At 43.8% G+C, this 27,020-nt stretch overlaps 2 protein-coding genes across 13 annotated transcripts in view; one reads left to right on the top strand and one right to left on the bottom strand.

Annotated features, from left to right (window-relative positions):
- The window catches only part of LOC130931032 (ryanodine receptor 3-like), a 201,207-nt gene extending 194,412 nt beyond the window's left edge, over nucleotides 1-6,795 (bottom strand). For 7 of the 9 annotated variants that reach the window (XM_057859486.1, XM_057859485.1, XM_057859488.1 and 4 more), the window contains exon 1: nucleotides 6,188-6,794. In XM_057859486.1, coding sequence (XP_057715469.1) covers nucleotides 6,188-6,235 — 48 coding nt within the window. In that variant the 5' untranslated portion in view covers nucleotides 6,236-6,794. Of the gene's footprint in view, nucleotides 1-6,187 lie in introns of all 9 variants that reach the window. The other 2 variants (XM_057859484.1, XM_057859483.1) reach the window with 1 other exon arrangement.
- Nucleotides 6,796-13,501: 6,706 nt separating this feature from the next.
- mlh3 (mutL homolog 3 (E. coli)) lies at nucleotides 13,502-26,618 on the top strand. 4 transcript variants are annotated; one of them, XM_057859828.1, is made up of 13 exons: nucleotides 13,849-14,021; nucleotides 14,169-14,243; nucleotides 14,312-15,761; nucleotides 16,401-16,493; nucleotides 16,565-16,644; nucleotides 16,714-16,818; nucleotides 17,991-18,186; nucleotides 18,245-18,353; nucleotides 18,793-18,952; nucleotides 19,036-19,059; nucleotides 24,238-24,316; nucleotides 24,387-24,538; nucleotides 24,609-26,618. In XM_057859828.1, exons 1-13 carry the CDS (start codon nucleotides 13,995-13,997, stop codon nucleotides 24,678-24,680), a joined length of 2,622 nt encoding a protein of 873 aa, XP_057715811.1. In that variant the 5' UTR covers nucleotides 13,849-13,994; the 3' UTR covers nucleotides 24,681-26,618. The 4 variants fall into 4 exon arrangements, with proteins under 4 accessions (XP_057715810.1, XP_057715808.1, XP_057715809.1 ...); XM_057859827.1 differs by having other exon boundaries at nucleotides 13,502-14,021; nucleotides 14,169-15,761; XM_057859826.1 differs by having other exon boundaries at nucleotides 13,508-15,761; nucleotides 17,991-18,060; nucleotides 18,118-18,186; nucleotides 24,609-26,611.
- The last annotated feature ends 402 nt before the right edge of the window (nucleotides 26,619-27,020 follow it).

Raw genomic sequence — 27,020 nt, 5'->3', positions numbered from 1 at the left:
TCTGATTCATGTGATCACAAGTCGATGTTCTATTCATATGATTCCAGCTCATTAGAAAGCCATCTTTGATGGGAGTAATCCACGTGACGTCATACGCTCTTCCGGGTTTGCCGAAAACTGCGAAACCCAACCCCATTGAGTTTATACGGACCACCGTGATGAATGAAGTTGTTACTAGTTTATCATCCATCTTTGGAAATGTGTGGTTCATTTTGTTCCCGATGGCGACCAAATATGACGTGATGTCCGGGTTATAAAATCACGCCCCTCCCCTGCACAGAGTGTCGCCAACACGGGACAAGTCTGAAAGCGTCCAACCCCATTAATATTTCACGGGACACTTTCCCATGTCTGAAAGCCATGACGCGGCTAGATCCCGCGTCACCTTACACGGGAATTTACCGGGATATACGTAAGTCTGATATAAACTCAATGGAGTTCCACAGAGGGAGGGATACACTTCTATCTCAAACCAGGGAGCGGGTATGACCCCCCCCCCCCCACTCCTATGGTTAGTGGTGGGTAGTTACATTGACTTGAGTCCATTTTTGAGAAAAATGAACTTCTAAGACTAAGCCATATTATTTTTTTGCCTGGAACGGCCAGACTATTCTCCCTGTATTTTTCAAACACAGTGAGGATAGTCTGGGACCTACCTACTTAATGGCCTCTCGAGCCGAACGAAATCATCCGTGCAATCAGATTCGATTATTTGCGTGACGTGTTCTTAACGAGCAACGTCACTCTTGCGCACCGGAAGTCGTCTCCGCAACAACGCGAAAGGCGAAGGGGAGAGCCGAGAATATGTTCCAATTTGCGGTAAAATCAGTTTTAAATGACCAAAAACACATAGACACGAGTCATTGACAACAGTCTGTCTCACGCTAGCCATGTTAAATCAACTTCTCTGTTCTCCGCTCGCGCCGTGCTAGAGTTGTCGCTTTATCAATGTCACGTCCGCCCGCCGTTGATTGGTCCATTCGGCTGTCCGTTTGCTGTGGTTTGCTCCGCCCTGGGAATTTGATCCGCGGGAAGGTTGCCGGACTCGATCGCTGGAACGGCGGTTGAGTCTGGATATTTTTGACTTTTACGTGAGTAGATTTGTGACGCTTCTCTTACTCCACTACTTTGGGCTACACGAGAGTCGTTACATTTTCACTCTTTATTCTACATATTGACTTTATTTCTGCCAGAGAAGCTGACAGTGGCTGTCTCAGACAGTTTCACCAATGAGGCGTCGCAACAATTATGCCAATCAGTGGTAACAATGTTTTTTTTTTTTTCACTAGACGGCGCACATGCTCTTTGGACGAGCAATGTTTTTGGGGCCTAATATGGTCATGTAATAGGTTAAAGTACAGTATAATAATAACAGTTCATACAGATGGAGATGTGCTGAGAAAACTTTTTTTTTTTTTCCAATTACATTTTATTGACAGTTACTCAAAACGTTATTCAGTACTTAGTATTTTTTTTTCAACAAATACTTTTGAACTTGTACTAGAGTAAATTTTTGGATGACTTCTTTTACTTGAGGAATCATTTTTAGAAGTAACGCCACTCTTACTGGAGTCCAATTTTTGGCTACTCTGACAGTAAGTTCCTGCAGCCTTATAACAAGAGTTTGTTTCACTGAGTCTCCTGGCACGCAATCAACACTGCTCCTCTTCCTGTCACCGCAGTAGTGTATTACCCACGAGCAAGTCAACTTCAAGCATTCCCTCTCTTCTTTTCATCTCGTCCCTCAGAGTTGGCTTTATAGGCAGGCAGCAGTCTGGCAGGGGTCATTTCTGCTCCCGCTCCGGGGAAATTACTTTCTGTTGTTGGAGAAGAGGCAGTTTGCAAACTGCTTCATCAAGCGCTTTGACGCCAATAACGAGTGGCACGTGAATGCCGGCGAGAAACATACGGCCTCCGTATACGGGAATGCGACTTGGCGCATACTGTATAGTCGCTCGACTGCACGGGTGCATTCGGGCCGCTCTGTTTATATAAGCTTACATGTATCCGTGTTTGAGCATTCCTTTCTGCAGGCTTACTGTATGATATAAAAGTGCACGTGTGTGGCTCTTCAGCCACGCTGCGCTGCGCTCGGACTGATGAATAATTTCTGCACTGTGTTCCGCTGTGGCACGTCTGGTCTGATGCACCGCAAAGCTCCACATTTGCCTTCAATGACACACACAAATGCACACCAAGTTCATTCACTGACCTGAAAGTACCAAATCCAAAACAGGCATGCGTATGGGAAAAAAATGCAATTGTGAAAAGATGCCGTTTATATTCTTTCCCCAGGAGCAGAAATGTCACTTCCTTTTAGGAGCAGGAGCCACGCTGACGCGTTGACCTCTATGCACCGCGGTTAAAAGGTTGAGCGGTCGAGAGGACAAATGAGCGGGAGGTTTCGGACGACAGCGAGCGAGAGGAAGCACCCATTTAAAAGTTCTTAGTGGGAGGTAAACGTTAACGACTCCGTCACTTGCGTACGTAGTTCATGCCAAAAGGCTGTCTTCTTGGATCCCTGTTCACATTGCACAGTTATTTTTGTCAGGCTGAAATTGATGATCGCATAGGAAAGGTATTTCAAAGTTCCAGCTTGTTCTGCCTGACCGGAACATTGTAGCTCATTCATACTGTACATCAGTGTCGGATGCTGGTCTTTCAAAGAGGGGAAGCTCAAAGTGTGTCCGCCTGTGAGTGCTCAGCGGCGGTGGAAGGGCTCAGCGGCTGGCACCCGCCGCTCAGTAGGGAAAGAAACTAGAGTGCCAGAAGTCTCCTGTTCAACTCCGACCAATGGAATGAAAATTGAAAAATGTGGATGTTTATACGACACGATTCCCGATTGGCTTATTTCCCTGTCAATCAAAATGGGATTCAGCAGGGCACCGGGGCCGGCCGAGCCCCGCCCACTGCCATAGACCCCCAGAGATGCAAGGCGTCCAATGGGTCAGTCTTTAGCCAATGACAATTACTAGAGTGAAACAATGCACTCTCAACTCTGGAGAAGCACAGCTTCCGCAATGTTTAAAGGACTGTGAAGCTGAATGAAAAGTAGCCGCAGTGAATTCTGAACAAAAGTTGAGCGCATTGCAGCACATAATTAGTCAATGACATGTACACACAACAGTATGCATTTTATCACTTATTTTTGGACATTTTGGTGAAAGCTAAGCTTCCCTTGCAGTCGCCTCTGCTGTACATACAAAATCATATGCTTTCATTTTGACATTAGCGTTGGAAAACCAGAGAAATGTGCGATCGAGTGGGTACGCTGCTGCACAAAACGTACAGGAAGTAATGCGTAAGTATCCGTCTAAAATGAACTCATTGCCTACCATGGACAACGATAGGCATTCAACTCAGGAAAAGTGGAAGGACTGGCTCATTCCACCGAATGCTCATCTTTCAGTGCATTTTGACCGCTAGAGCACGAATGAACCAACGTTAACTGTACTTACGAACTAGTCCAAATGGATTGGACGTTGAGCAGCCAGTGAGTTTGGCCAAAAATAGACTAGTCCGGCCCACTAATCGCCATAAACGTGGCCTGCGGACCAAAGTGGGTTTGACATCCCCGGCAAAGAAAATCAATAGAGTTGTCCGATAATGACTTTTGAACCCATGTCCCAATATTGTCCAACTCCAAAACTCTGATACCCATATACAGTAAGCAGTCGTGGACTTCACATGTTGTGACTAATTTGTGAGTTCATTATTTGTCGTTCCGTTAACTTTTGCGCCATGAATGCAAATGGGCTGCTCAAATCCCAAGCATCTTAGTTTGGATACATCTCATGGTCAATAGGTATAACTGCCGTGCTAAGCTGTGACCGGCCATTGTACAAAGGCTTCTACGTTCACTTTGAAGGTAAGGTGTGCATATTGGCCCAAAACCGATGTCGGTATCATCCGATACCAACTTAACGTGCTTTTAACTCCAAAATTGAACATTGGTATTAAGGTGTCTAAACTTTGACAAGGAAAAGTATCTCTGCTTCCGTTATATTTACTGGCAAAGTGGTCCTATGTATAAAGATTTGGCCACTTGATGTCACCATCTATTTTTCTCCGGTTTCCTTAAACTGCAATCAAGACATCCTACGCTGCATATCGCATTCAAACAGAGCCACTTGTTTGTCCTTATGGTCGTGATGCGCTATGATCGGGATTGAATAAATCTCGGTAGGCTTAGTTGCATAGTACTTGGCTGCGCAGACCAAGCCTGGAGCAACTCACTGCCAGACTGGCACATTCACCTACCCAAATATTAAGTACAAGTGGCTGATTCACATGAAGCTAAGCTCAACTATATCCTTGAAAATATTAGGGATACAGTCACGAAAGATCGTTTTTAGTTGAAAGATGGTGATATCTATGATGTGGCCCAGTCCAGTCCGCCATTTGCTACCAAAATAATGATTTTTTTAACAGATTTTAGAGTCGTAAATTCATGACCGTAATACTTTTCACCTCAATACAGCATCATAAATATTCAATCCATTTCATATAAAAAAAAAAAATTATATCCATTTTTTTAAATGATATAAGTTAGCAGATTATGATAAGCTATAATGATTTCTTGCTCTGTATTCAAAGCATTTGAAGGAAAATCCAGTGTCCAAGTATGCAGCTTTCATTACTGGTCCCGTCATAGTCACAGTGTTATTTTTTCAAATAAAGTTAGTCTGACTTATAATGCACCACAAAGAAGGCAAGACAAAAGATGGCTACGAGGCTTTTTTGATATTGTTTATCATCGTTTCTACTTCCCTAGAATAGGGGATCATTACCATAATGTGTGATATGACATGTTTTTAATCAATGAGATATTTTACTATAAATCAAATATTAGGGAGCTCAAACTGTTGGGGAATAACAAATGACCGAGTCATCATTAAGGGTGTCGACAGACAAGGTGATGTATGGTGCGATACTTTGTAGCCCAAAAAGTCCCACCGTGAATTGATATTGGCACTGTTTAGAAAACCAAAAGGAACCAACAGTTAGCTACCAAATCTCGCATTAGAATAGTGTGTATGCTAGCTCACTGCCGACGCCGGACATCCAGTTTATATTGACCGGATTGGACGTCTAGTGCCGTCAAACCGGAGCATTTTGCAGCCAATCTTGTGGGCATTTACAGGCCACCTCCTGTTCATTTTAGGCCATTTACAGGTTATTTCCTGTTCATTTGGGGACATTCTTGAGTCACTTCCTTTTCAGTAACACAAAATCAGCCCGTAAATGCCCCAAAATCAACATTAAGTGACCCGTAAATGCCCCAAAAGTGACTGAAAATCAACAGGAAATGAACTCATTGCCTAGCATTTGCTGCCACTGACGACCACAGACGTCAAATCCAGTTGAGGTGGGAGGGATGGCAGCAAACGTCTAAATTCAGCAAATGTCACAGCAGAAGGATGGAAATAGCTTGTTGTTCTGTTTTTTTGGTTGTATAATAGAATGATTTCCTGAACAAGGTATCGATAATTGTATTGTGGGATCCTTGTTATCACAAATGGGGTTCCCACCCCTAAGATTCATCTCAACATTCTGCAGTTAGCTTTAGTAAATATCCTTCATTACCGTAATGTTTTGCTTACATGAAAACCTGCCCGATCTGAAAATCTCTATTTATGATGCTGCCCTTAAAAAGATAATAACCGGTGGTCGTCGTTGTAGAAATACCTCGCAAATGACACATTGCAAACAAACACTGAACGTGTGGGGAAAATATTTGAAAGGCCTCTTACTGTATTTAACGAGCTCAAACCTTTTGCTCAACAGGGGAATTCAAATAACTCTAAATTCTTGGCAATCTTAAATTGCTCTGAAACCAAACAATAATATTTTCGACAAAAGCATTTTTGTGACTCCACCTCCTTGTGGAACCATTGGCTGCTAGCGTAGAAAATATTGTGATGACATGGGAGTGTAGAGTACAGTACATATAATAGCATATTTGCCCCAACCATTTTGCATTTGAAATACTATACAAGTAGCTTGTTGGACTTTGTGTCAACTTCTTCATTGAAAAACTGCAGTGCCACTCAGATGATGCAAAAACAGTACGGCACCATCACTGCCTTCAATCAATATAAGGCGAAAAACATCTCAAATAATCACGCACCACTGGATTTGAACGGAAGGATGAAAAGATGACGACAAAGAGGTAACGTGTACTCACGGTTCTGAGGAACTGAATCTCATCCTCTCCTTCTCCTCCTTCAGCCATGGCTGCAAGTGAGCCCGCTCAGGCGCTGGCTCCTCTTTCTTGTCGATGTGAGCATACAGCGAATCCGCGGTCGTACCGGCGGCCGAACGAGCCTCCTTCGCCGGTGGCCCCAGGGGAGAAGGAGGAGGAGGAGTTGGAAGGGCGGAAGGAGGAGAAAGGCGGAGAACGTGAAGCGAAGAGGATGCTGCTTCTGCTGCTGCCGCCGCTGCCGCCGCCGCTGCTTATGATGCTGATGCTGTTGCTGGCTCAAGCGACTGAAGACAGCGTGGAAACAAGGAGAAGCATCTGCGACGTCACCCTCAGCGAGGATATTATCACCCATCCCATTCACAGATATAATCCGTGTTGAATTGTTTCCATCGTCCCTTCTAAAAAAGCAATCAAATTGGACCGTGCACACGTGAGCGTTGTCACGTCAGCTTCCGTTTACAAGCTCAAACGTGCAACATGTCGAGACAATCAAGGATATGTGGGAACAGGATGCAGTGGTGTCAGTAAAAAAAACAAATAAACGAGACAGCTCTTAAAGATTGCCCTAAACCTGGAAAATAAAGTCGGAAACTCGTTATAGTACAACGAATTTTGAACAAAGGCAATGGTTGTATCCGTGTGTGAAAACTCATAGAAGGATGCTCAGTTTAAAATACGATGCTTCCCTCTAGCGTTAAAATTGAAGAATAATACCCCTCAATAAGGAATGGCGTGCCGCACGTAACACGTCACCTTTGCACATTATTATTCATGAAGCTAGCGACTGACTGTTGCTAGGGCAGGGGAGGGGGTCAAAGTTCCAGTGGCGGACTTGGCCATTTTGGGGCCCAAGGCGAGCATATCCTGGGGCCCTCTTCATGGGTCAGGGGTTAAAAAGGTGAGAAGGGTGTGGAGGAAATATGTTCCGGTCTAAACGACACATTTTCTCCTGATTAGTCAGCCGACTAGTTTTACAATTAGTCGACTAATCTCATAATTTTTTTCTTTTTTCACCAATTTAGCAATGAAATTTTTGTTGACGCTTATTAATTCACACAACCATTTTGGAACACTTAAATTCTTTATCAAAGTACAAGTAATCATGTAAACAACAATAATTAATCACAAATAAACAATGAGGTTAAATGCTGATAGCATTTACTAGTGCAAAAGAATGGAAAGTAAACAGAACACTGCCTTTCCAACATTATTCAAAACAATTCTTCAAAAAAACAAAAAGAAGCATGATTATTATAGTATACTACTATATATAATAGTAGTATAATAATTATTCATTGCCAATCATATTTGTCATAAAGAGTGTCATTTGAAAGCTATTCTTAGTGTATAATCTGTATTCTGTAGTATTTACTCAACATATTATATTCATTCTGAAGTATGTGGGATTAACTCCAGAAATCGTTATTTATATGACGAACATGACGTGCTTTTATTTTGAAATATTCATCGGAGGTACGTTCGCTAAACCGCTAACCGAAAGCTTTACACTCCGTAAAAATCGTTCTTCGTCATTGCTTGTGGTGTCACCAATAGATTTGATTTTTTGGGGGTTAGCAACCAGCTGAAGAGTGTTATTGTGTGACTGATTTGAACTGTACTGCATTGTTTCGCCACAGGGTATGCTGTCATGTATTTTATGTTCGGCGTGAAGAAGAAAAAAGTTAAAAGAGGCATTAGCGGCCTGTTCTCAACTTCTCCCTCGGCTCACTGCACTTTGGCTCTCATGGAGAGCACGTTCGCTCATGTGTTCGAAATATACGATAGCCGACGTGCAAAGTCGCACGTGAGCTGTAAAAAATAGCCAGCTTAGTGGCGTGAAAAACGCGGGAGAGCTAAGTGAAGCTAACGAACAGCTAAGCGGAGCTAAGCGATGCTAAACGGAGCTAAGCGAAGCTAAACGGCGCTAAATGAAGCTAAGCGACTGATACTCAGTCCGTCGTCGTGGAACAGTCCATTGGAGTCCGTGTGTGTGTGTGTGTGTGTGTGTGGGAGAGATCAAATAAATGCAGCATTCAAATGGCTTTCTTTTTTGTTTTGTTATTTGTTTGTTTGGTATGCTGACATAAGTATACATGACGAATAGTTGGGGGTGCTGCTGGCTCCGGCGGCCCAAGCCCTTGCTCGTTGGGGCAAGGGCAGCTGGTTGGGGGCCCCCTACTGGTTGGTGGCCTAAGGCAATCGGCTACTTTGCCTTGCCTGGTACACCAGACTCACCGCTGTTCCAGCTATTGAGTCTGGCCACCATTCACGCGGATACAATTTCCAGGGCGGAGCAAGCCACAGCAAACAGACAGCGGAGTGGACCAATCAGCGACGGGCAGACGTGACGTTCGTAAAATCACGAGGGCAGGACGAGGGACTTGCGCGCGGAAGTAAACATACGAAGACAGCGGAGTTTATTCAACATGGCTAGCACGAGACAGACTGTTGTCAATGACTCGTGTCGATGTGTTTTTGGTCATTTCAAACTGATTTTACCTTGGATTGGAACATATTCTCGGCTCTCCCGTTCACCATCTGTGTTGTTGTGAAGACGACTTTCGACGCGCAAGAGTGACGTTGCTCGTTAAGAACACGTCACGCAAATAAACGAATCTGATTTGTCGATTGATTTTGTACCTGCTCTAGAGGCCGTTAATTGGCTGGTTCCCAGACCATACTCTCATTGTTTGAAAAATACAGGGAGAACAGTCTGGCAGAGCCAGGCAATACTTTGCCTGAATAGTAGATCCGCCTATGGGTCAAACATGCGCTTGTCACTCATGCTAGACCGGTGGTTCTTAACCTGGGTTCGATCGGTGAGTCAGTCTCAGGGGTTCGGTGAAGGTTATGTCACTCACGGGCCTATGTTTGGAACGCTGACTAAATCTAGGCAAAGTGATGTTTTAGACCAGGTTTTGGACGTCTTAAGGCCGAGTTATACTTCCGCGTCAGACCTACGCCGTCAAGGAAGAATCGAGTTACGACCCTACGCCGTAGCCTTACGCGCACCTCTCGACTTTTCTAACCTTCGCGTCGCGTAGACGTAGCAAAAACGGACTGTGATTGGTCCGCTCAGACTGTTGTTTCCGGGCGAAAACACCGCCATTGTAGAATAGAATCAAACATTATTTTCTACACGCAAAAATGCACCAAGCCGACGGGAGTATCGTCAAGAAATTATTATTGTGACTGCCAAATGGCAAGGTCGGCAATCGAAAAAATAAATAAATGGAAGAACCACCGAGACGTGGGTGGTCGGAATCGAGTGGCCACACGAAGCGGTGACACAGTCGGCCAAAAACTGCCAACTTTTTATCACTTTATGTCGTATTTTTGGTTGGTGCACTTCATCATTTACTGTGTACATATGTTTCAAGTATATGAAGAATAAAGCACAGATTTGGTGTCAAAAGAGTTGTTTTGATCTTTAATTTTCAATAACAGACAGTTCACACACACAATACATCATCACTGATTGAGAGTGCCTCGGTGCTTTTTATGATAACCTTAAAATCAAGCCTCCCAACGCAGTTTGGGAAGTTCCCTAGACGCCAGAAATCTGCTATGGCTTCCCACTGGCTGGTTGTAGGACACGGCAAACAAATCGGGCTGGAGGGCTTTGCAGACCTTGAACGCAGTACTCAACGCCAGTTTGAAGCTAGCCGCCACAGCTAGCTCTCTCCACCGAGTCTAAAACTCTCTGTGCGGCATCAAAAGTCGGCCAGACCGCCTCGAAACCGTCTTCTGCGTCGCCTGTCCGTCAACATTTGTATGTTCAATATTTATTCAGTGTTGATGAGCAGAATATTTACTTTCAAGAGTTCCATCTTGCATTGTTTATTTTTTCTCCGACTAGCGGAAGTAAACGAGCATGCCCCAAAACCGTACAAACATAACGCCACATCCCTCTAGTGGCTTGGCGGTGAATTACAGAGCAACGCGTTCCCTCACCGCAGAACTATCGAATGTCGAATGACGCCGTAGTCGCTACGCCGTCACCGCAACGCGGGAGTATAACTCAGGCTTAAGTCCCCAATTTGCAGGCATTATTCCAATTCTTCTATTTGATGGGTTTGCTCCGTGGAAGGTTGACTCTCAATTGGTATGAGGAAGTACAACAGACCTACGGGCGGCGTGCACTGCATTGACTTAAAAAAACAACATTTGCGTCACATTTTACACCATGAAAATAGTATGTGAAGCAAGGATGTGATGGAATGAGAATGTCAACATGGAAAAAAAAAATAGAAACGTGTGAAATGCATCGAGTTTAATTTCATTTTCCAATGTGTTAAGCAAATCAAAAGGAAACATTATTTGTTGTGAATTCACACTGTTTGTTGGATTTGTGAGAGGATTCTTTTTTTTTTTCCTTTTAACATAATGACTTTGTGTACAAGTTTGGCGATCATTCCAGCAGGGCCGAGAATGAAAAGTGGTACGTGGCAAAATGGATTTAGGCATGTGGCATTTGTTTTTGCCATGTGGCTTTTTTTTTTTTTTTTTTCGGGGGGCAAAATGGATTTTGGTAGGTGGCATTTTTTGGGGATGTGGATTTTTTTGGGGTATGTGGCAAAATGGATTTTGCCATGTGGCATTTTTTGCCCTGTGGCAAAATGTATTATGGCTTGTGGCATTTTTTGGTATGTGGCTAAATATATTTTGGCATGTGACATTTTTTTTGCCATGCGGCAAAATGTATTTTGGCATGTGGCATTTTTTTCATGTGGCATTTTTTTTGGTATGAGGCAAAATGGATTTTGGCATGTGGCATTTTTTTGCCATGCGACGTTTTCTTTGATGTGTGGCAAAATGGATTTTGGCATGTGGTATTTTTTTGGTATGTGCCAAAATGGATTTTGGCACGTGGCTTTACTTTTTTTTTTTTTTTTTTTTGGCATGTGGCAAAATTAATTTTTGTGTGGCATTTTTTTGGGGTTGAGAATAAAAAAAAACACAAAAACATACATTTTGGCCTGCTGTCTAAATGAGAAGGAATTTGAATGGAAATTCAATAAGGTTATACAGTACATTGATTTTGAATTTGAAAAAAAAAGATTTTTAACTCCAAAGGGTTCGGTTAATGCAAGTGTGAAACTCCTGGGGTTCGGTATCTTTCGCAAGGTTAAGAACCACTGTTCTAGACGAATGTAAATATGCTGGAATGAACCTGGCAGGCTGTGGCAGGCAATGGATCAGGATTATCATCTGTAGGACCGTGCCCCCAAACAAAATGTTGACTACATGTAAAGATGAATGGCTTCACCTTGCTGGCGTTAAACTGTTCAGTTTTCGACGTCCGCACAAGTTGATCCATCGTTCACATTTATCCTTCTGAGTTTTTGGCTTCAGGAAACAAATGAAGAAAACTTCCTTCATATGTGGACGGTTGTAATGTCTAGAGTCGTTTGTACAAGTTCCATTGCAGCAGTGTTTACTCGGCACGTTTTTTTTTTTTTTAGGGATAATCGGCAGAAAACAAGCAGTATTAGCATGGATGCAAGCGCGCTTCTATGTTGACCCCAAGGGCGTCGGAGACGGTAGGGACAAAACAATAGCAACTTTTCAGGAGGCTCAAATTGTACCCACAAACCTTGAAGCAACCTTATATGCATTATATAATGTGTTCAGCTATACAGTTCATTTAGATTGTCTTCCCATATGATGAAATGATAGAATTGACCCTACTATTATTAAGTGATTACTTTCATTATGTTCAAACTTATATTTGCCCCTTTTCACTTGCTGAATGAGCCAGTCCATTTTCCCTCCTCAAACGCATGTTTGATTGGCCGATGACTTGACCGACCCCTGACACACACACACACACGCACGCTCACACAGCCCCGACAAAAATACATGTCGACAACATGCCGCCTCCTCCGCCCCCTTTGAAGAGGAGGGATATTAGAAGTTTTTTTGGATCAGCAGCAGCCACTGTAAATCATTTAAACAGACACCAATGTTGTGGAGGTGGGAAACACACCACTAATTTTGCTACTGAAAGTCCGACCTGCATCAGAGTTAGTATAACATTGAACTGTGTGAACTTGCTAACCTGCAAAACTCGAGAAGGAAGCTGCTTAGAAAGAAGTGCCCTTCTGTTTGTGTTTTCTACCGTTAACGTTGATTAAACTGGGAGAAATTTAGTGAACTCTGCTGGAAACTATAGAACCAGAAAAACGGGAGAAAGAAGCTGCTTAGAGAGAGACGGATGCTGCATAACCTCATATGTTACTCGCACAACACAACATACACAAAACATAATAATAATTCACACTATACTTTTTTCTTTTTTTTTTTTTTTAATTGGGGGGATGCTGCGACCTACCCACACCAGCATTGCAATCGACTGGTCCATTGTGTCTACGTAATGAGCACCCCTGATTTAGCATATCAATTTATTAGGTTCCTATTCGTGATGAATGTAAATGTAATGTCCCATCCCGAGCAAAATGTGTTCATGCAGGTTATGCTGTTATATCTTCTCTACCAATGTTGAGACCAAACTTAGGACCTTGGTTGACCCCCTTCCGGTTTACGATGGTGACGTCACACTGCCTCGCGGTCTAAAAATATCACTCGTACGCTATTTAGAATTTTCTTTTATTGACAAAAATGAGGGAACCATACAGAAAAAGAAGCCCAGCTACTTGTCTATACAGCATATGTGAGATATTGGATATTATATATTATTATTATTTTATTATTGAGTTAGTTGTAATACGGGAGTTCGCCAGTAGAGGATATGCATGTACCTACCAGGGGTGAGGAAGAAATATGCTTGGGCCTTTAGAGAATGGGCTTGGCCTATAAGAGAATTGGCTTGGGAAGGCCAGTCTACCTACCAGGGGCAAGCAAGTCATGGGCTGTGGCTATGAGAGAATAGGATTGGGAAGGCCAATCTACCTACCAGGGAGTAGATGTGTTTATGTTTGTGCATGACTCCTTGACTAAAAGAGAGAACATAGTTGTTGTTGAGAGTCACTTGACCAGACGTTAGTAAAGTTGTTAAACCATAAAGGTGTCGAGTGGATCCCTCGGTCACGATATAACAGCCTACTAACACTGACTAAATACAAGGAAGCAGAGAGCCTGAAAACATAAATATAAGGGTTTCTACAGCAAATCTCATTTAATGCCACTTTTATGCCCTTACTGGACTGCAGATATATTCACGCACACACACACACAAACGCATTTTTAAACGGGCACTTTTACTACGACTCCAGAACAACTGGCACACTTTTAAACAGGCATTTTACAAGGGAGCACCATTTCGACTCGTCGGCCAATCATATAGCGAGAATAACGGAACGTCACTGTCGAGCCAAGGCCCCCCGAGCAGCACTTGGTGTAGCAGTCGGTTTTCAGTTACGATTTTCCCCTCCGTCTTGAGCGGAAACAAACAGTACTAGTGCTTCTATGTATTCATTAAAGTGACTAATCGCGGCTTCGCTGACGATACGAGTACTCGGGAGATGAGGCGGCGACGTTGAAAGGTCACGTTCCCAAAGAAAATGTGCGAGCGTTATGATTAAATGTCTATCCGAAGAAGTTCGAGTGAGACTTCGCTCCGGCGTGGCCGTCCCTTCTCTTCAACAATGCGTCGAGGAGCTCGTCCTCAACAGCCTCGACGCCGGCGCGACGTGCGTCGGCATCCGGATGGATCTGGACGCGCTCAAGGTGCAGGTGATCGACAACGGCGCCGGAATGAGCGCCGAGGACATGGCGCGCGTGGGGAACAGGTACCACAGCGGCAAATGCCACTCGCTGGACGACCTGGATGAGCTCAAGTATTACGGCTTCCGGGGTGAGGCCATAGCGAGTATCGTTGCGCTAGCTACACTGGTAGAAATCTCATCCCGGGCTCGAAACGCGGAGAAGACGCTCGTTAGGCTGTTCAAAAACGGAAAAGGAATGGAAGTGTTTGAAAATGACGATTGTCGACCCACTGCAGGAACGACGGTCGTCGTTTGCAATTTCTTCCACAACATGCCCGTACGCAGGAAGAGGATGGACCTCGTCCTGGAAGGTGAGAGAATCAGACATCGGGTAGAGGCCGTGTCTCTAATGCACCCCTCTGTGTCTTTCACCTTGAAGAACGACCGTACGGGAGCCGTGATGGTTCAGCTTCCTAAATCTCGAGACACCTACCACAGGTTCGTCCAGATCCACGGTCTGACCCGAGCTCGGAAACTGGGAGAGATACGGCACACGCGCGCCCCCTTCGAGGTGACGGGTCACCTCGGCAGAGAGGGCCACTACAACGGGGGCTTGCAGTTTTTGTACGTGAACGGCCGACTGCTTCTCAGGACGCGGATACACGCGCTGCTGAACTCGCTTTTACGCGGACTCCGCAGTCCGACTCGGAGGAACGACAGTCCGGAAAAACGGGCGGCCGTCGGGAACGACGCGCACAGACGCGGCCAAGACCTTCACGGGGTATACGTCGTTAATATTAAATGTTCCTATTCGGAGTACGATATTAATCTGGAGCCCTCCAAAACTCTAATCGAGTTCAAAGACTGGGACGGTGTTTTGCTGTGCGTAGAGGAGGCCGTGAACGCTTTTCTGCGCAGGGAGAAATCGCCGCTCTCCCAAGATGACACGCCAGATGCGTCGCCGAGGTCGTTTCCAGTCGACGACGCGGCGCGAGAAGACGCCGGCCCCGATCGCGCCGTCCCGACACCGTCTGTTCATCGTAAACATGAGCCGTCTGATGTGCTCCGACCTGACAACGAAGGACCCGTCGATCAGATAAATGCGCTCCGCCTCGCCGAAAATGCAGAATCCAAATTCGATCAAACTGAAAACGAAATCGCAACGGCAACTCTCCGTCCGCCGGATTCGGCGGGAGAAGAAAAGACTTCCAGAACAATTTGCGTCCGCTTTCCGTTCGTTCACGAATGTCTACAGGACAACGCCGGGAAAGCAGCGGGTCAGCATCTTTCAAAACGCAAAATCTCCCTCACCTCACAAAATAGTGAAAGAAGCGACATTCCTTCAAAGATTTCCAAAGTGCTCTCTGTGGAGTCTGGATCACTTGACGAGTTTAGAAGAATGTACGGAAAATCTGTTGAAACAAACGTTACCTCGTCGGAAAAGCAAACGAACCCTCGACGACTTCCGCCAAACTTTTTAGAGGATACTCAGAATGTTGGTCTTTCCCTGAACCGGAAAACTAAAAGTGATGAGCGACGACACGAAGCTCATCACCTAGAGTACGCCGAGCTAAAACGCACATCGCCATCTTTAACGGGTAAACTTAACCGCCTGAAACAAAAGTGGACAAAAGACCAAAGGCGAGATCGTTCCGCTCCCGTTGGTAACGAATGCTTTCAAGACGGCTACAACGATGCCACGAATACTCATGAGGGGACGGCCGCGTCTACCGACTGGCTCCGTCACTTTGATAGCCAAACGGGAAAAACGGCCTACGTCAACAAAGTGACTGGCCTCAGCAAATACGAGGAACCTCCAAAAGAAGGAAAGGGGGTCCGCTGTACGTCCGATATCACCAACATGGCTATTAGTGTCGTCTCTGAAACGGGTGAGTCAGTAACTGTCGTTGGTGTAAGTGGTATGTTATTTTGCTCCTCTCTGTCAAAATTCAAACACTTTTCTAGAGCTATACAGTAGGGGTGGTTGCATACAAATTTTCTATTGTTTCAAGTGATGTGCAGGCATGTTTAGACTTTGTGGAAATATGTTTGAGCGATTTGTTAGGAGAATTGAGTTATGTCATATTCACGTTTGCCACTAAGGGGCAGTGTATCCACCCAAATTTCTAAAACTACATTTTCAAAACGAACCATTACAACACCACTCTTAACGAAAGAAATTCTCAAAGCAGCAAAATGTCTTTTTTTTTTTTTAAATCGAGTTCATTGATTGATTGTTGCGGCACTACAGCTATCTTTGAAGTTTTACACAGTTCTTTTTGAAATTGTACATACAAAAAGAAATCTATCAATTGACCCCTACTGAAAATGATCCCAATTTGAATTGTCACCATCCAGCTGTTGCCCCAACAAAAGCACTTTCTAGCCAATAATCTATACAGTATTCACACTTGAGTCTCAAACCATAGTGGAAATACTTCCCCTACAAGGTCAAGTTTCCATTTCTGGTCACAACATTTGAGCGGGAAAAAAATTCTTGGTGACTGGATGACTGTTTTCTACCGCAGGGACGGAATGCAGATGTTACCCCTTCCAAGCGGATCTAGTGCTGCCCTTCTTGCCTGAAGACAAAGAACAAAGAGTGCTGAGCGCAGGGACAGGTATAACAGGAGAGAAGGACCAATGCTGAGAAGTTTTACAACCTTAAGTGCGCCGGCTTTGTCCTTCCCAGACGACAACGTCCGGACCTTCCGCTCGCTCTCGTCTTTGTACTCCAAGTGGAAGAACCCGGTGTTTGTGCGTCCTCCGGAGGTAAAAACTGTCTGCTGGCGCTTCTCCGTCACGGACAACATTAATATCGATGTTGGCATGTGATCCAAGGTGGCTGTGGACGTTTCAAGCGGGCAAGCCGACGGCTTGGCCGTCAAGATCCACAACATCCTGTATCCGTACCGCTTTTCCAAGGCCATGATTCACTCCATGAAGGTAAGGACTGCTTTATTTGGGCATATGCCAGAAGAAATCAAACAAAAACAATGAGACACTTAACAACCACAATAGTACCGTAGGATTAATAATAATTAGAAAAGGCAATTTCTTAACTAACTGCGATGGTAGCTACGTTAGATCACTTCCTGTTGATTTGGAGGCATATCAGATTTCCTGTAGATATTATTTATTTCGGATCCCTCGCCCTCTACTCGCAGAGAGCGCCAAGTCGCCAGCACGGGACGAGTCTGAAAGTGTTCGACCCGGGTCATTCCCGGTACGTGTCTAAAAGCCTTGACACGGGTAAATCCCGCGGCGCGTGCCACGGGATCTAAGTCCGATAGGGGCTTTGGCCTTCGCGCCTCTGCCTCTTTGTAAACAGGCTGAGCAGGCAGGGAGAGACACACACAAACGCAGTAGGGAGCAGGGACAATTGTTTACCTTTATTCAGCCAGTTTTGGTTACATCAATAGAAAAATGATATAAACCATTTGTCCTGAATGTTTGGGCTAAATACACAAAACTTTTGCATTTGAAGCATTTTATTTCATATGTGTATTAAATTGCGAGTTTTCTTGCTTGTCGACCGATCGCAAATAAAATCTGAGACTGGTCGGCAGGGAAATGAGTCCAAATTCCAGTCCCTAATCTGTACCCACGGTTTAGCTTTGACCCGGAAAGGGTCGGGTTTCCCGGAGACTCGGAAAGCCGACGGAGTAAAGAGCGAGTGGCTGCACCTGGTTTGCCCCTAATTGTTTTGAAAGGTAACTAATGGATGTCTTTGGTAGCTGCGAACGCTGTCATCGATCAATACGGCACCCCCAATGGTGCTGTGGGTACAGTTTAGTCCTCTGTAATGGAGCGCAATAATCTGTGGGTACGTATTAGTAAACTTTGGGTACAGAGTCGCTACAAAAAATCTTTCGTCTGCCCTAACCCTGCCACCCTGGGGCTCCCTCCATACTATGGGATCAATTATATTTAGGCTGAAATGTGGCATTTTTTTTGTGACTGACCAAATACGCCGATGCATTTGATTGAAATGTTCTGATCCCCTCACGCAAGTCTCCTAATTGAACTGTGAAGGCTTTAAGGATGTCAACCTGCAACTTGTTCCATATCTATTGAATTGGCTTCTATAAATATACTGTCTTTTTTAACATTTGCAGGTGATGAATCAAGTCGATAACAAGTTCCTGGCGTGCCTTATCAACACGACAGACGATACGGACACGGAAGGTATTATTCTTCCTTGTCGTTTTTGCGTGGGTGATATTGATTGCGTTCAAATCTCAGGGAATCTTTTGGTACTGTTGGATCAGCACGCCGCACATGAGAGAGTGCGTCTGGAAAAGCTCATAGCAGGTAGGTTCAGATACTCTTGCGACGCTGCGGTCAAAGCACCGTGCACTATTACACGCAGATTCCTTGGAAGACGATCCAAACGCACGCGGCCAGAAACGTCTGTGTTCATCCACTATTTCGCCACCCCTGCGCATCTGCGTGACTGAAGAGGAACAAAGACTGATCAGGTGAAGTGAATTTCTACATGTGCCACACAACAAGCTTGCTTCATCAGGCCCAAAAAAATATGTTCCTATTTCCAATTTGGGGTATTAAATGACAATGACATTCAAAGCAAGCTTTTCCCCTTGTAGGATTATCATCCTAGTAGGATTTCCAACAGTTTATGTTCCCCAAAGCAACCTGTAAATGCCCCCAAATCAGTAGGAAGTGATCTGTCAATGACCCAAAAGAATAAGGAAGTGAATAATAAAGTGCCATTGTCTTCCACTGACAGCCATGGAAGACGCCCAAGTCCACACGACGTCACCGATAGCTAGACAAAAATGACAAGTGCTGGCAAAAACAACACTTGTGCGGAATGACTAGGCCCCCTGCAGGGAAATGTGACCCCAGCGACCGATAGCCATATTGATTTTCTTATTTAACGAGCAACTTCTTGCGCAGGGCTCGTCGGACGGATTTGCGGCGCTCGGGCCTGGAAGTGACGTTCTCTGAGAGGCGGGATAACCGGGTGCTGGTAGGCAAAGTGCCACTTTGTTTTGTGGAGAAAGAAAATACGGAGCATCGGCGAAAGAGGCCGTCGGTTATCAAGCGTCTGGTCGAGGTAGGTGTTGAAAAAGAATCCTTCGTTTATGTCACTTTTACTGATTGTATCCCCCCCCTATTTTCTGTCTGCAATCAAATCAGGATTACCTTCGAGAAGAGATGGAGGTAAGAGTGGAATGCCCATGCTTTGTGAAAAGTATCTGGCGACCAAAATGATTTTTCCATGCGGAAATAATCTGCTCAGTGGTCAGACTTTCAATGTTATGAAACACATTCATGCCAACTATATTATGGGCAAAAAATTGCACAGGTTTTAGGTAGAGGCGTGCCAAATTTCTGATTCTTGGAGAACAATTAACAAACATCCAAATTCCAATTATCCAATTTACACAGTCAGTAGAGGTGTGCAAAATTTCCGATTCTTAGATTATTCGCGATTGGGCCGTGGAAGATTCGAGAACGATTCACAATCATCCAAATTCCGATTATTTTAATATGCCAAGTAAAGCGGAAGTACAACACACTCAGCGCGCCGCGCGTCTTCGGGACGCATTGATGAACGAAGCGAGAGTCGCTAAACATCATGCTTCTCATTACCCGGCCCCTCGGGTAATGCCAATGCTGAACTCACGGCTCTAGCTCAACTCACGCCACGAGATAAAAAAAAACACAACAACATACCTGACTGCTCCCGAAAAGCTGCTACAAAGTACATCCAAATAATGTTACGGTGGATATCATTTATATAGGACTAGATGCAATATAGCTTCGGTAGCTTTGGCAGCACATCTACAAAAAGCTAGATGCGGGCGTTAGTAAACGGCCGCCATCTTAAAGCAGTACACTTCCCTGCAAGGCTGTTGTAGCGAACCTTCCAAGCAAACCTAATTAACTTTTTATCTAAAATACTCCTAAATCGGTAAAATATTGACTTGAATCTATCTTTAAAATAGTTTTGTCACATGTCGAAAGTAGACAAAAGGGAAATTATGGAATAACGGGAGCAATTTTAACAACTTTAACGTTTGATTCACAACATTAAATCAATTGAATGTAGTTTAAAGCTGCTGATACAGAATGTTTTTTATTTACTGTTATTTTTGTATATTTGTTTACTGCTATGTTATCTTGATACTGAAATAGTAGTTTAGTTTAGCCTGAGAGTATTTTTGAACAATTTTGGAACTAATGTACAAAACATTTTTTTAAAAAAAAGGAGGGGGGTGCATCAATAATCGTTTTATAATCGAATCGGAGCCTCTGAATCGTAATCGAATCGTTAGGTGCCCAAAGATTCCCAGCTCTAACAGTCAGCGCGGTCTTTGGGGCGCAATGAGGAACGGACCGAGAGTAAATATCAACTCTTGCCGCTAGATAAAAAAACCAATAATACTTGACTGCGGCCGCTACAAACAACGCCCAGTTGCCGGTTGCCACATAATGCTACGCTACATATCACATATGTATAGAACTTTATGCGAAATGACAGACGACGGCGGCGGCGGCGTTGGAACATGTATAGAGAACTAGCTGCAAAATGACAGACTTTAGTAGGTGTTAGTAAACAGCCGCCATCTTAAAGCAGTAGACTTCTCTGGAAGGCTCTGTTGTAGTGAAGCTAATTAACTAAATGGGCAAAATCTTGACTTGAATCTATCTTTAAATGATGAAGCAGTTTTCAAACTTTCACAAGAAGACCGAAGGAAACTAATGCAATAACGGGAGCAATTTTAACGACTTTTAACGCTTGATTCACAACATCAAATGAATTGAATGTAGTTTAAAGCTGCTGATACAGAATGGGGACTGTACTGTTTTGAACTGTTAACTTGATACTAAAATAGTAGTTTGGTTTAGTCTGAGAGGATTTTTGAACAATTTTGGAACTAATGTGTAAAACATCAAAATCAGGGGGGATCAATAATCGGTTTATAATCAAATCATAGCCTCTGAATCGTAATCAAATCGTTAGGTACCCCAAGATTCCCACCTCTAGTTATAGACCCTACCCACCGACGTCACAAAATCACGTGATCGCTGTATTGTTCCGCCCCATTGTCCGTCATTTTGTGTCTGTATTATCAATGGTCTCAATTGATCGAGCAATTTATAATGCATTTCATGGAAGACCCGGTGCTTTCGGATGCCGTAAACTCACTGGATGCGTTGCATAAAAGGCGTTGTGTGGAAAAGCTTCAGTTTATCCATTCGCCAGATCCATTTTTGATGCCTAAATCGATGTTTTTCGACCCGCTATCTTCGCCGTCTTTGCCTGACATCTGCTAGCTACCCTGATATTTACAACTATGTTGTCCACACAAAATCAGCCTATTTTTCACAAAAGTTTGAAAAACTTTAAGAGCTTGGAGTCTTATAAATACTTCGTTGCTGGTTGGGTGAAACAGTTCCTCGTCCACGAAAATTCGGCAGGAATCTATCTATCTTGTGCTCGGGAAGGTGAGTTACGAAATTTTCAATTCAAAATCTTTTGTTTTTGCTAACATCCACTGTCAAGTCTAATGTATTTCATGTCATTTGTCAATGGAGCTAGGGCTTTTAATGTTTATATGGTTTAGCGATAGCACTCTCACTACATACATACGTGTATGTTGTCGGCGATTAGCCTAGCAATGATCTTAATTGTGGTTGTCAGCCCAAAACCCTCTAAATATATATTAAATGCATCTTACCAGATATAAAATGACTACTACATAATCTGTGGTAATCGTTTGGAGCCCAGTTTTCTCGTCGAATTGCAGCAGCCCGTCTCGCTCTCCTCTCCGGGGTCTCTCGGAATCCGGTAGAACTTCAAGTCTCTCCGTCTATCTTCTCTGTTATTGCAACCGACAGCCACACACGCCTTCACCATTTTGATTATTAATGTTAACGAGCAGAAAAACACGCCGTAAATAGGAGGAATGTACGTAGCCGTAACAGGTAAACACGATGTGTTGACGGACAATTGGGCGGCACCAGTCAGGAGGGCGGAGTTGTGACGTCACGTGGGTAGGGTCTATAGGTAAGATTGTTCTATATAGGGATGTCCCGATTGCAAATGTTTGCGCCCGGGTGACCTGAATCTGTCGATACTGAGCCCTGATCTGATAGCGGGGGCAAAATTGTTGTTTATTTGTTTTTATTTGAACAAAAGTTCCAAACGTGTTCAAGTACTGTACTTTTGACAGTACTTCTGCTATTTCCAGGAGTGTTGCAAACTACTCCAGTCATTTCTTTCTTGTCATTTTTTGTTTAACTTGAAGTGCGTATGACAGGATAAAAAAAAGTCTTAAATAGCATTATTATGTGAATTAGAATCATATTTTGAGATGATTTGACTATATACAACAATTTGGGAAAGCGCAGATGACGAGAAATGAGTCTTTTAATCCGCCGTTTAGCCACGCCTACCAAATCTAGGGCTGCAGCGTCCCAGACAGGAGGATGATGTCCGCAGGGTCCTGGTTTCATCTGATTTACAATTCGGCTCATTGAGGGGGAATTATTCAGAATGAGAAAAATGCCACGAAGAGAGCCGCAAAATGTCATTGTTTCAGTCTCTCTACTCCGATATTCTTTTTATCCATGTATTTTTCCCCAATTGCTAAATAAATGGTATGGTCATGACAAATAAGTCTTGTGCTAAATGGAATATGAAATAATAAAAATTAGGGTTGTTCCGATCGTGTTTTTTTGCTCCCGATCGTTTTAGTTTGAGTATCTGCCGATCCCGATATTTCCCGATCCGATTGCTTTTTTTTGCTCCCGATTCAATTCCAATCATTCCCGATCATTTTTCCCGATCATATACATTTTGGCAATGCATTAAGTAAAAAAAGAATAAAACTCGGACGAATATATACATTCAACATACAGTACTGTATTTGTTTATTATGACAATAAATCCTCAAGATGGCATTTACATTATTAACATTCTTTCTGTGAGAGGGATCCACGGATAGAAAGACTTGTGACTTTGTATATTGTGACTAAATATTGCCATCTAGTGTATTTGTTGAGCTTTCAGTAAATGATACTGCAGCCATGCCCCAATGCATGATGGGAAGTGGAACCATGACTGTGCGTCGTGCTACCAATGGATATATCTTCTCTGCTTTGGGAAATAACTTGGGTGTTAAGACAAAGATTAATTGCCACCTTGCTTCACCACATTGCTTCCCGTGATATTTCGAATTGTAGGGAGAGGGATTGCAAGGCTTTAGCCAATTGAAGAAAGGCTCCAAAGGCTGCCCAAATTCACTCTACTCATTTAGCGCTGCCTTTTATCTCTCTATATAGGTAAAATGGCGTCATTACAGATTGAGCGCGACAATGAGTGAGAGAGTTGTGCAGCGTATACAGTAATTGCGTTAATTATATTAACGTGACTTATTTTTTAGTAAATTAATTGCCGCCCTTATCGGGGTATTTTTGATAACCCTACCTTAAGCCTAAACTAAAGACTCTGGATGAGTATAACATATTACGTCTGTAACGTTAAATACAATTAGAAAACGATTTAATTAAAATATATATGTATTAAAAAAAGTCATGGCCGATATTTTTTTGCCGATTCCGATACTTTGAAAATGGCGTGATCGGATCCGATCGATCGGCATCGCTAATAAAAATGCATTTATTCAGTACGACATGGCAAAATGACTCCATAATGGTCAAAACTGTCGACTTCACCTTTACTGTCGCACCTCCCGAACGATATTTTATGCTACCGTGGTTAGTCGGGCTTTTGACATTTCCCTGCACCCCGGCTTCAGAGAATGTAAACAAACCAAGAGGCGTGACAGCTAGCCATCGTGCTGACCCGAACCGAGTGACGTCTCAAAGTCTTATTTCCGCTTTTCGAAGTGAAAAATCAAAGGAAACTTGCCCGGATCATCTCAAGCGGCGGCGGGTCGTCGATAGTCTTTGCCGATCGGCAACCCGGCCGGCGGCGATCCAGTTACAGCTCGTTCCTCAAATTACAGCTCGTTCCTCTGCTACGGACAGGAGAGCTCGCCACCGAAGCGGCCGGCCGGAGAGTACCGCCGGTGTTGTGCCGAAAAATGTCCGAGTGACGTCACATTTGCATTCCTCCTCAAAACAGGAAGTTATTCATTTTAATAGCGTGGGATTCCAAAAATTGAAGAAATAAAACCATCGCTTCCATTTCATTCAGGAGTATAAAACACCGCGTGAAATATCAAATAAACATGCTTTTAGGTGTCATACGTACTTTAAGTGAGAACTTCTTCCACCACTTATCTTGGCAGACCTGACCTTAGCACAAGGCATTGAAGTTATTTGATATCTCCGTAAAGTGTCCCGCTCTCTCTTTTTTTGTGTTAGTTACTTCGCTCCACCGGTACGGTGAAGGGAACTCTGCCGCTCACGGTGCTGAAAGTCCTGGCCTCTCTAGCGTGCCACGGTAACTCTTATTCATCACGATCGTAGTCGTTTGACTCTTAAGTATCAGACTGTTGTACGCATCCCAACAGGCGCCGTCAAATTCAACCATCCCCTGAATAGAGACGAGTGTCGCAGTTTGGCGGCGTCTCTGTCGTCCTGCCGGCTGCCCTTCCAGTGCGCCCACGGCCGGCCGTCCATTGCGCCGCTCCTCGACGTCCTCCATTTAGAGCCCGAGCGGAAGGTACGTTAACGCGCGAGCGCCCGACCGCCCGCCCGCCGATGGTGACGAAGGATTTTTGTCTTCTCCGCAGGAGCCGACGAAGCCCAACCTCAGAAAGTTAAGAAGTGTGTACAAAGCTTGGCTACTCTATGGAAATGAATGATGTCAACCTCATGGAATAATTCTTGTTTTCTTTAGAAATAAACAATTAACATCTTTCACTCCCCAATGAATATTTCATCAACTAAATACACACAAATGCAATGTGGTTGAATGTTCATTCGCCCCCTCCCTCTGCTGAAAAATGAGCAAAAAAAAAAAAAAAAATCCTAACCAGTATATTTCTGTGAATTCATCTAGCTTTTATTACATTTGATAATGATATCCTGCAAAATATAAGACTATAAGTCACTTGCCTCTTGTGTGTCCAAAAATGAAATGGCCACTTACACATTTTAAAATGATATCGGATAATAACGACATGGTTTTCTCATGATCGGTTTTGGGCCAATATGCATGTGGCCTTCAAAGTGAATGTACCTCATAATTGGTTGTGGTCTCATAACCCCAAAATGTCCTCAATAGAGATGTAATCCGTTCCGAGCGCTACTGACACGCCACATTCAATTTTATAATTGGGGTCAAAGGGAAATAAAGCAACAGCCGACCCCATTTGAATCCTTCCATATAACTAACCTAACCGTTAATACCTGTATTGAAGTAGATGAACAAATATTCTTTGGAGTGAGGCAAAAATCACGAAATCGATGGTGCCTATCTTACTCTTGGTGACACGAAAATGCAAGGAACTTCAAAAAAAAAAAAACACCAGGAGCTTTGCGCTCATCTGCTTCGGCTAGAGATCTAATAGCCTTCCTCTTCCGGAGACGTAAACATTTTGGCCAATCCTCGGCGGCTCACGGCAAGTTCTCCGACCGTGCCCTCTGTGTTCTTCCGCCGGCAAATCTTATCTGCCGCGCGTTCGATGAGTAACGTCTGCTCGTCACAGCGCACGGAAGTCAGAGATGCGCGGCGAGCTCGAGACGGCCGATAAAAAGGCCGCCAGTGGACAGTTAATGTTGATGATGCCTCTCTTCTGTAACTAAAGATCTGTCAGTCAACCATTTCAGTAAGTTATTTTATTCAAGAAACCCACAAAGTAACACAACTAGCACCTTAGACCAAAACCACCTGAGGAACGAAGAGGCAAGATGGATATGTCATTTTTTTTTCAAACCTAAGCTTTCAAAAGCGACAACAACTACTGAGCAAGGACCAAGGATTGAAAATGTGACCACGAAAAGCCAGAGAGCACCGCCAAAATGGTGAGCTGAGTTTCAATTTGTCCCGCTAAAGACGCTAATTGTACAACCAATTTTGCACTCTTTATAATATTTTTTTCCCAAAGCTGTTGTGGCGGTGAATAAGCCCTCTTTTACATTCCACTGGATTCAATTCAATTCAATTTTATTTGTATAGCCCTCAATCACAACAGAAGTTTCAAAGGGCTTTACAGAGGCAATATGATACATAATTCGAAATGAAGCAACAAAGATGAATAGATACAGTTCAAGTCCTGGGTATCCCCTATCCTTAAGACCCTCCATGCCGGCAAGGAAAAACTCCAGAGTCAATTGGGAGAAAAATGAGAAACCTCGGGGAGTACCACAGTCAGGAGAGATCCACTCCTCAATCCTCAATGTTATCCACAGGGGCTAAATAAACAAGTAACATCGTAAACATACATGTTCCGCACGAAGACGGCGTAAATGAATGCTTAACGACACGGGGCGTAAATGGGGATAGAGCGGCGTGCAGTTGTTGTGTGCAGCTAACATGGCAAAATGTGTCTGGGGAGAGCTTTTCTACATGTCCATCCATGATCAAACCTAAGTTAATATTCCTTTACTGAAAGAAATTTTGTAACCGCTGTTTTTGCGGCCATTTTTAACACAAAGTTGCAATTTCTGGCAGAGTGAAAATTTTGACAGAACACCTGGTGGGCGTACCGTATTCAATGGATGACGATCTTGGTGAAAAGTATAGATGTCCTAAGTAACCTGACTTAGAATTCCCCTAAAAATGATGGGAAACAAAAAGGCTTATTTTCAACTTCTTATTATTCTTGGAGTTTTGGGGTCACCGACATGTTGTGCCCCCCATGCCCCAAAAGTCAAACTCCGCCTATGCCAGCGTAGGAACGGAACTCGTTCGTAACCAGGGGACTACCTGTTAAAAAGTCTGCTTAAAGGTCATAAGTGACCACCCCACTGTCCCTTGAAGGGTTCATCGGAGCCTTGAAGCAGACAATAAACTGGCTTAAAAGCACTGACATTGTTTATGTTATGTCCACACACGAGATAAAAACACGTGTTATCACTAAGGGGGGAGTGAAAATGCCTGGTATAGAATGGAAATTAGCAGTCTGTCCTTGTAGAGGAGGAGACTGGCATGTCGCTTGTCCTGCAGTCACGTGACTCCTTCGCCCTCACGTTTTCTCTCT

The sequence above is a fragment of the Corythoichthys intestinalis genome, chromosome 15 (genome assembly GCF_030265065.1).
Source record: "Corythoichthys intestinalis isolate RoL2023-P3 chromosome 15, ASM3026506v1, whole genome shotgun sequence".
NCBI lineage: Eukaryota > Metazoa > Chordata > Actinopteri > Syngnathiformes > Syngnathidae > Corythoichthys > Corythoichthys intestinalis.
The sequence above is the reverse complement of the archived record's forward strand: the minus strand, read 5'-3'. Positions and strand labels throughout refer to the sequence as shown.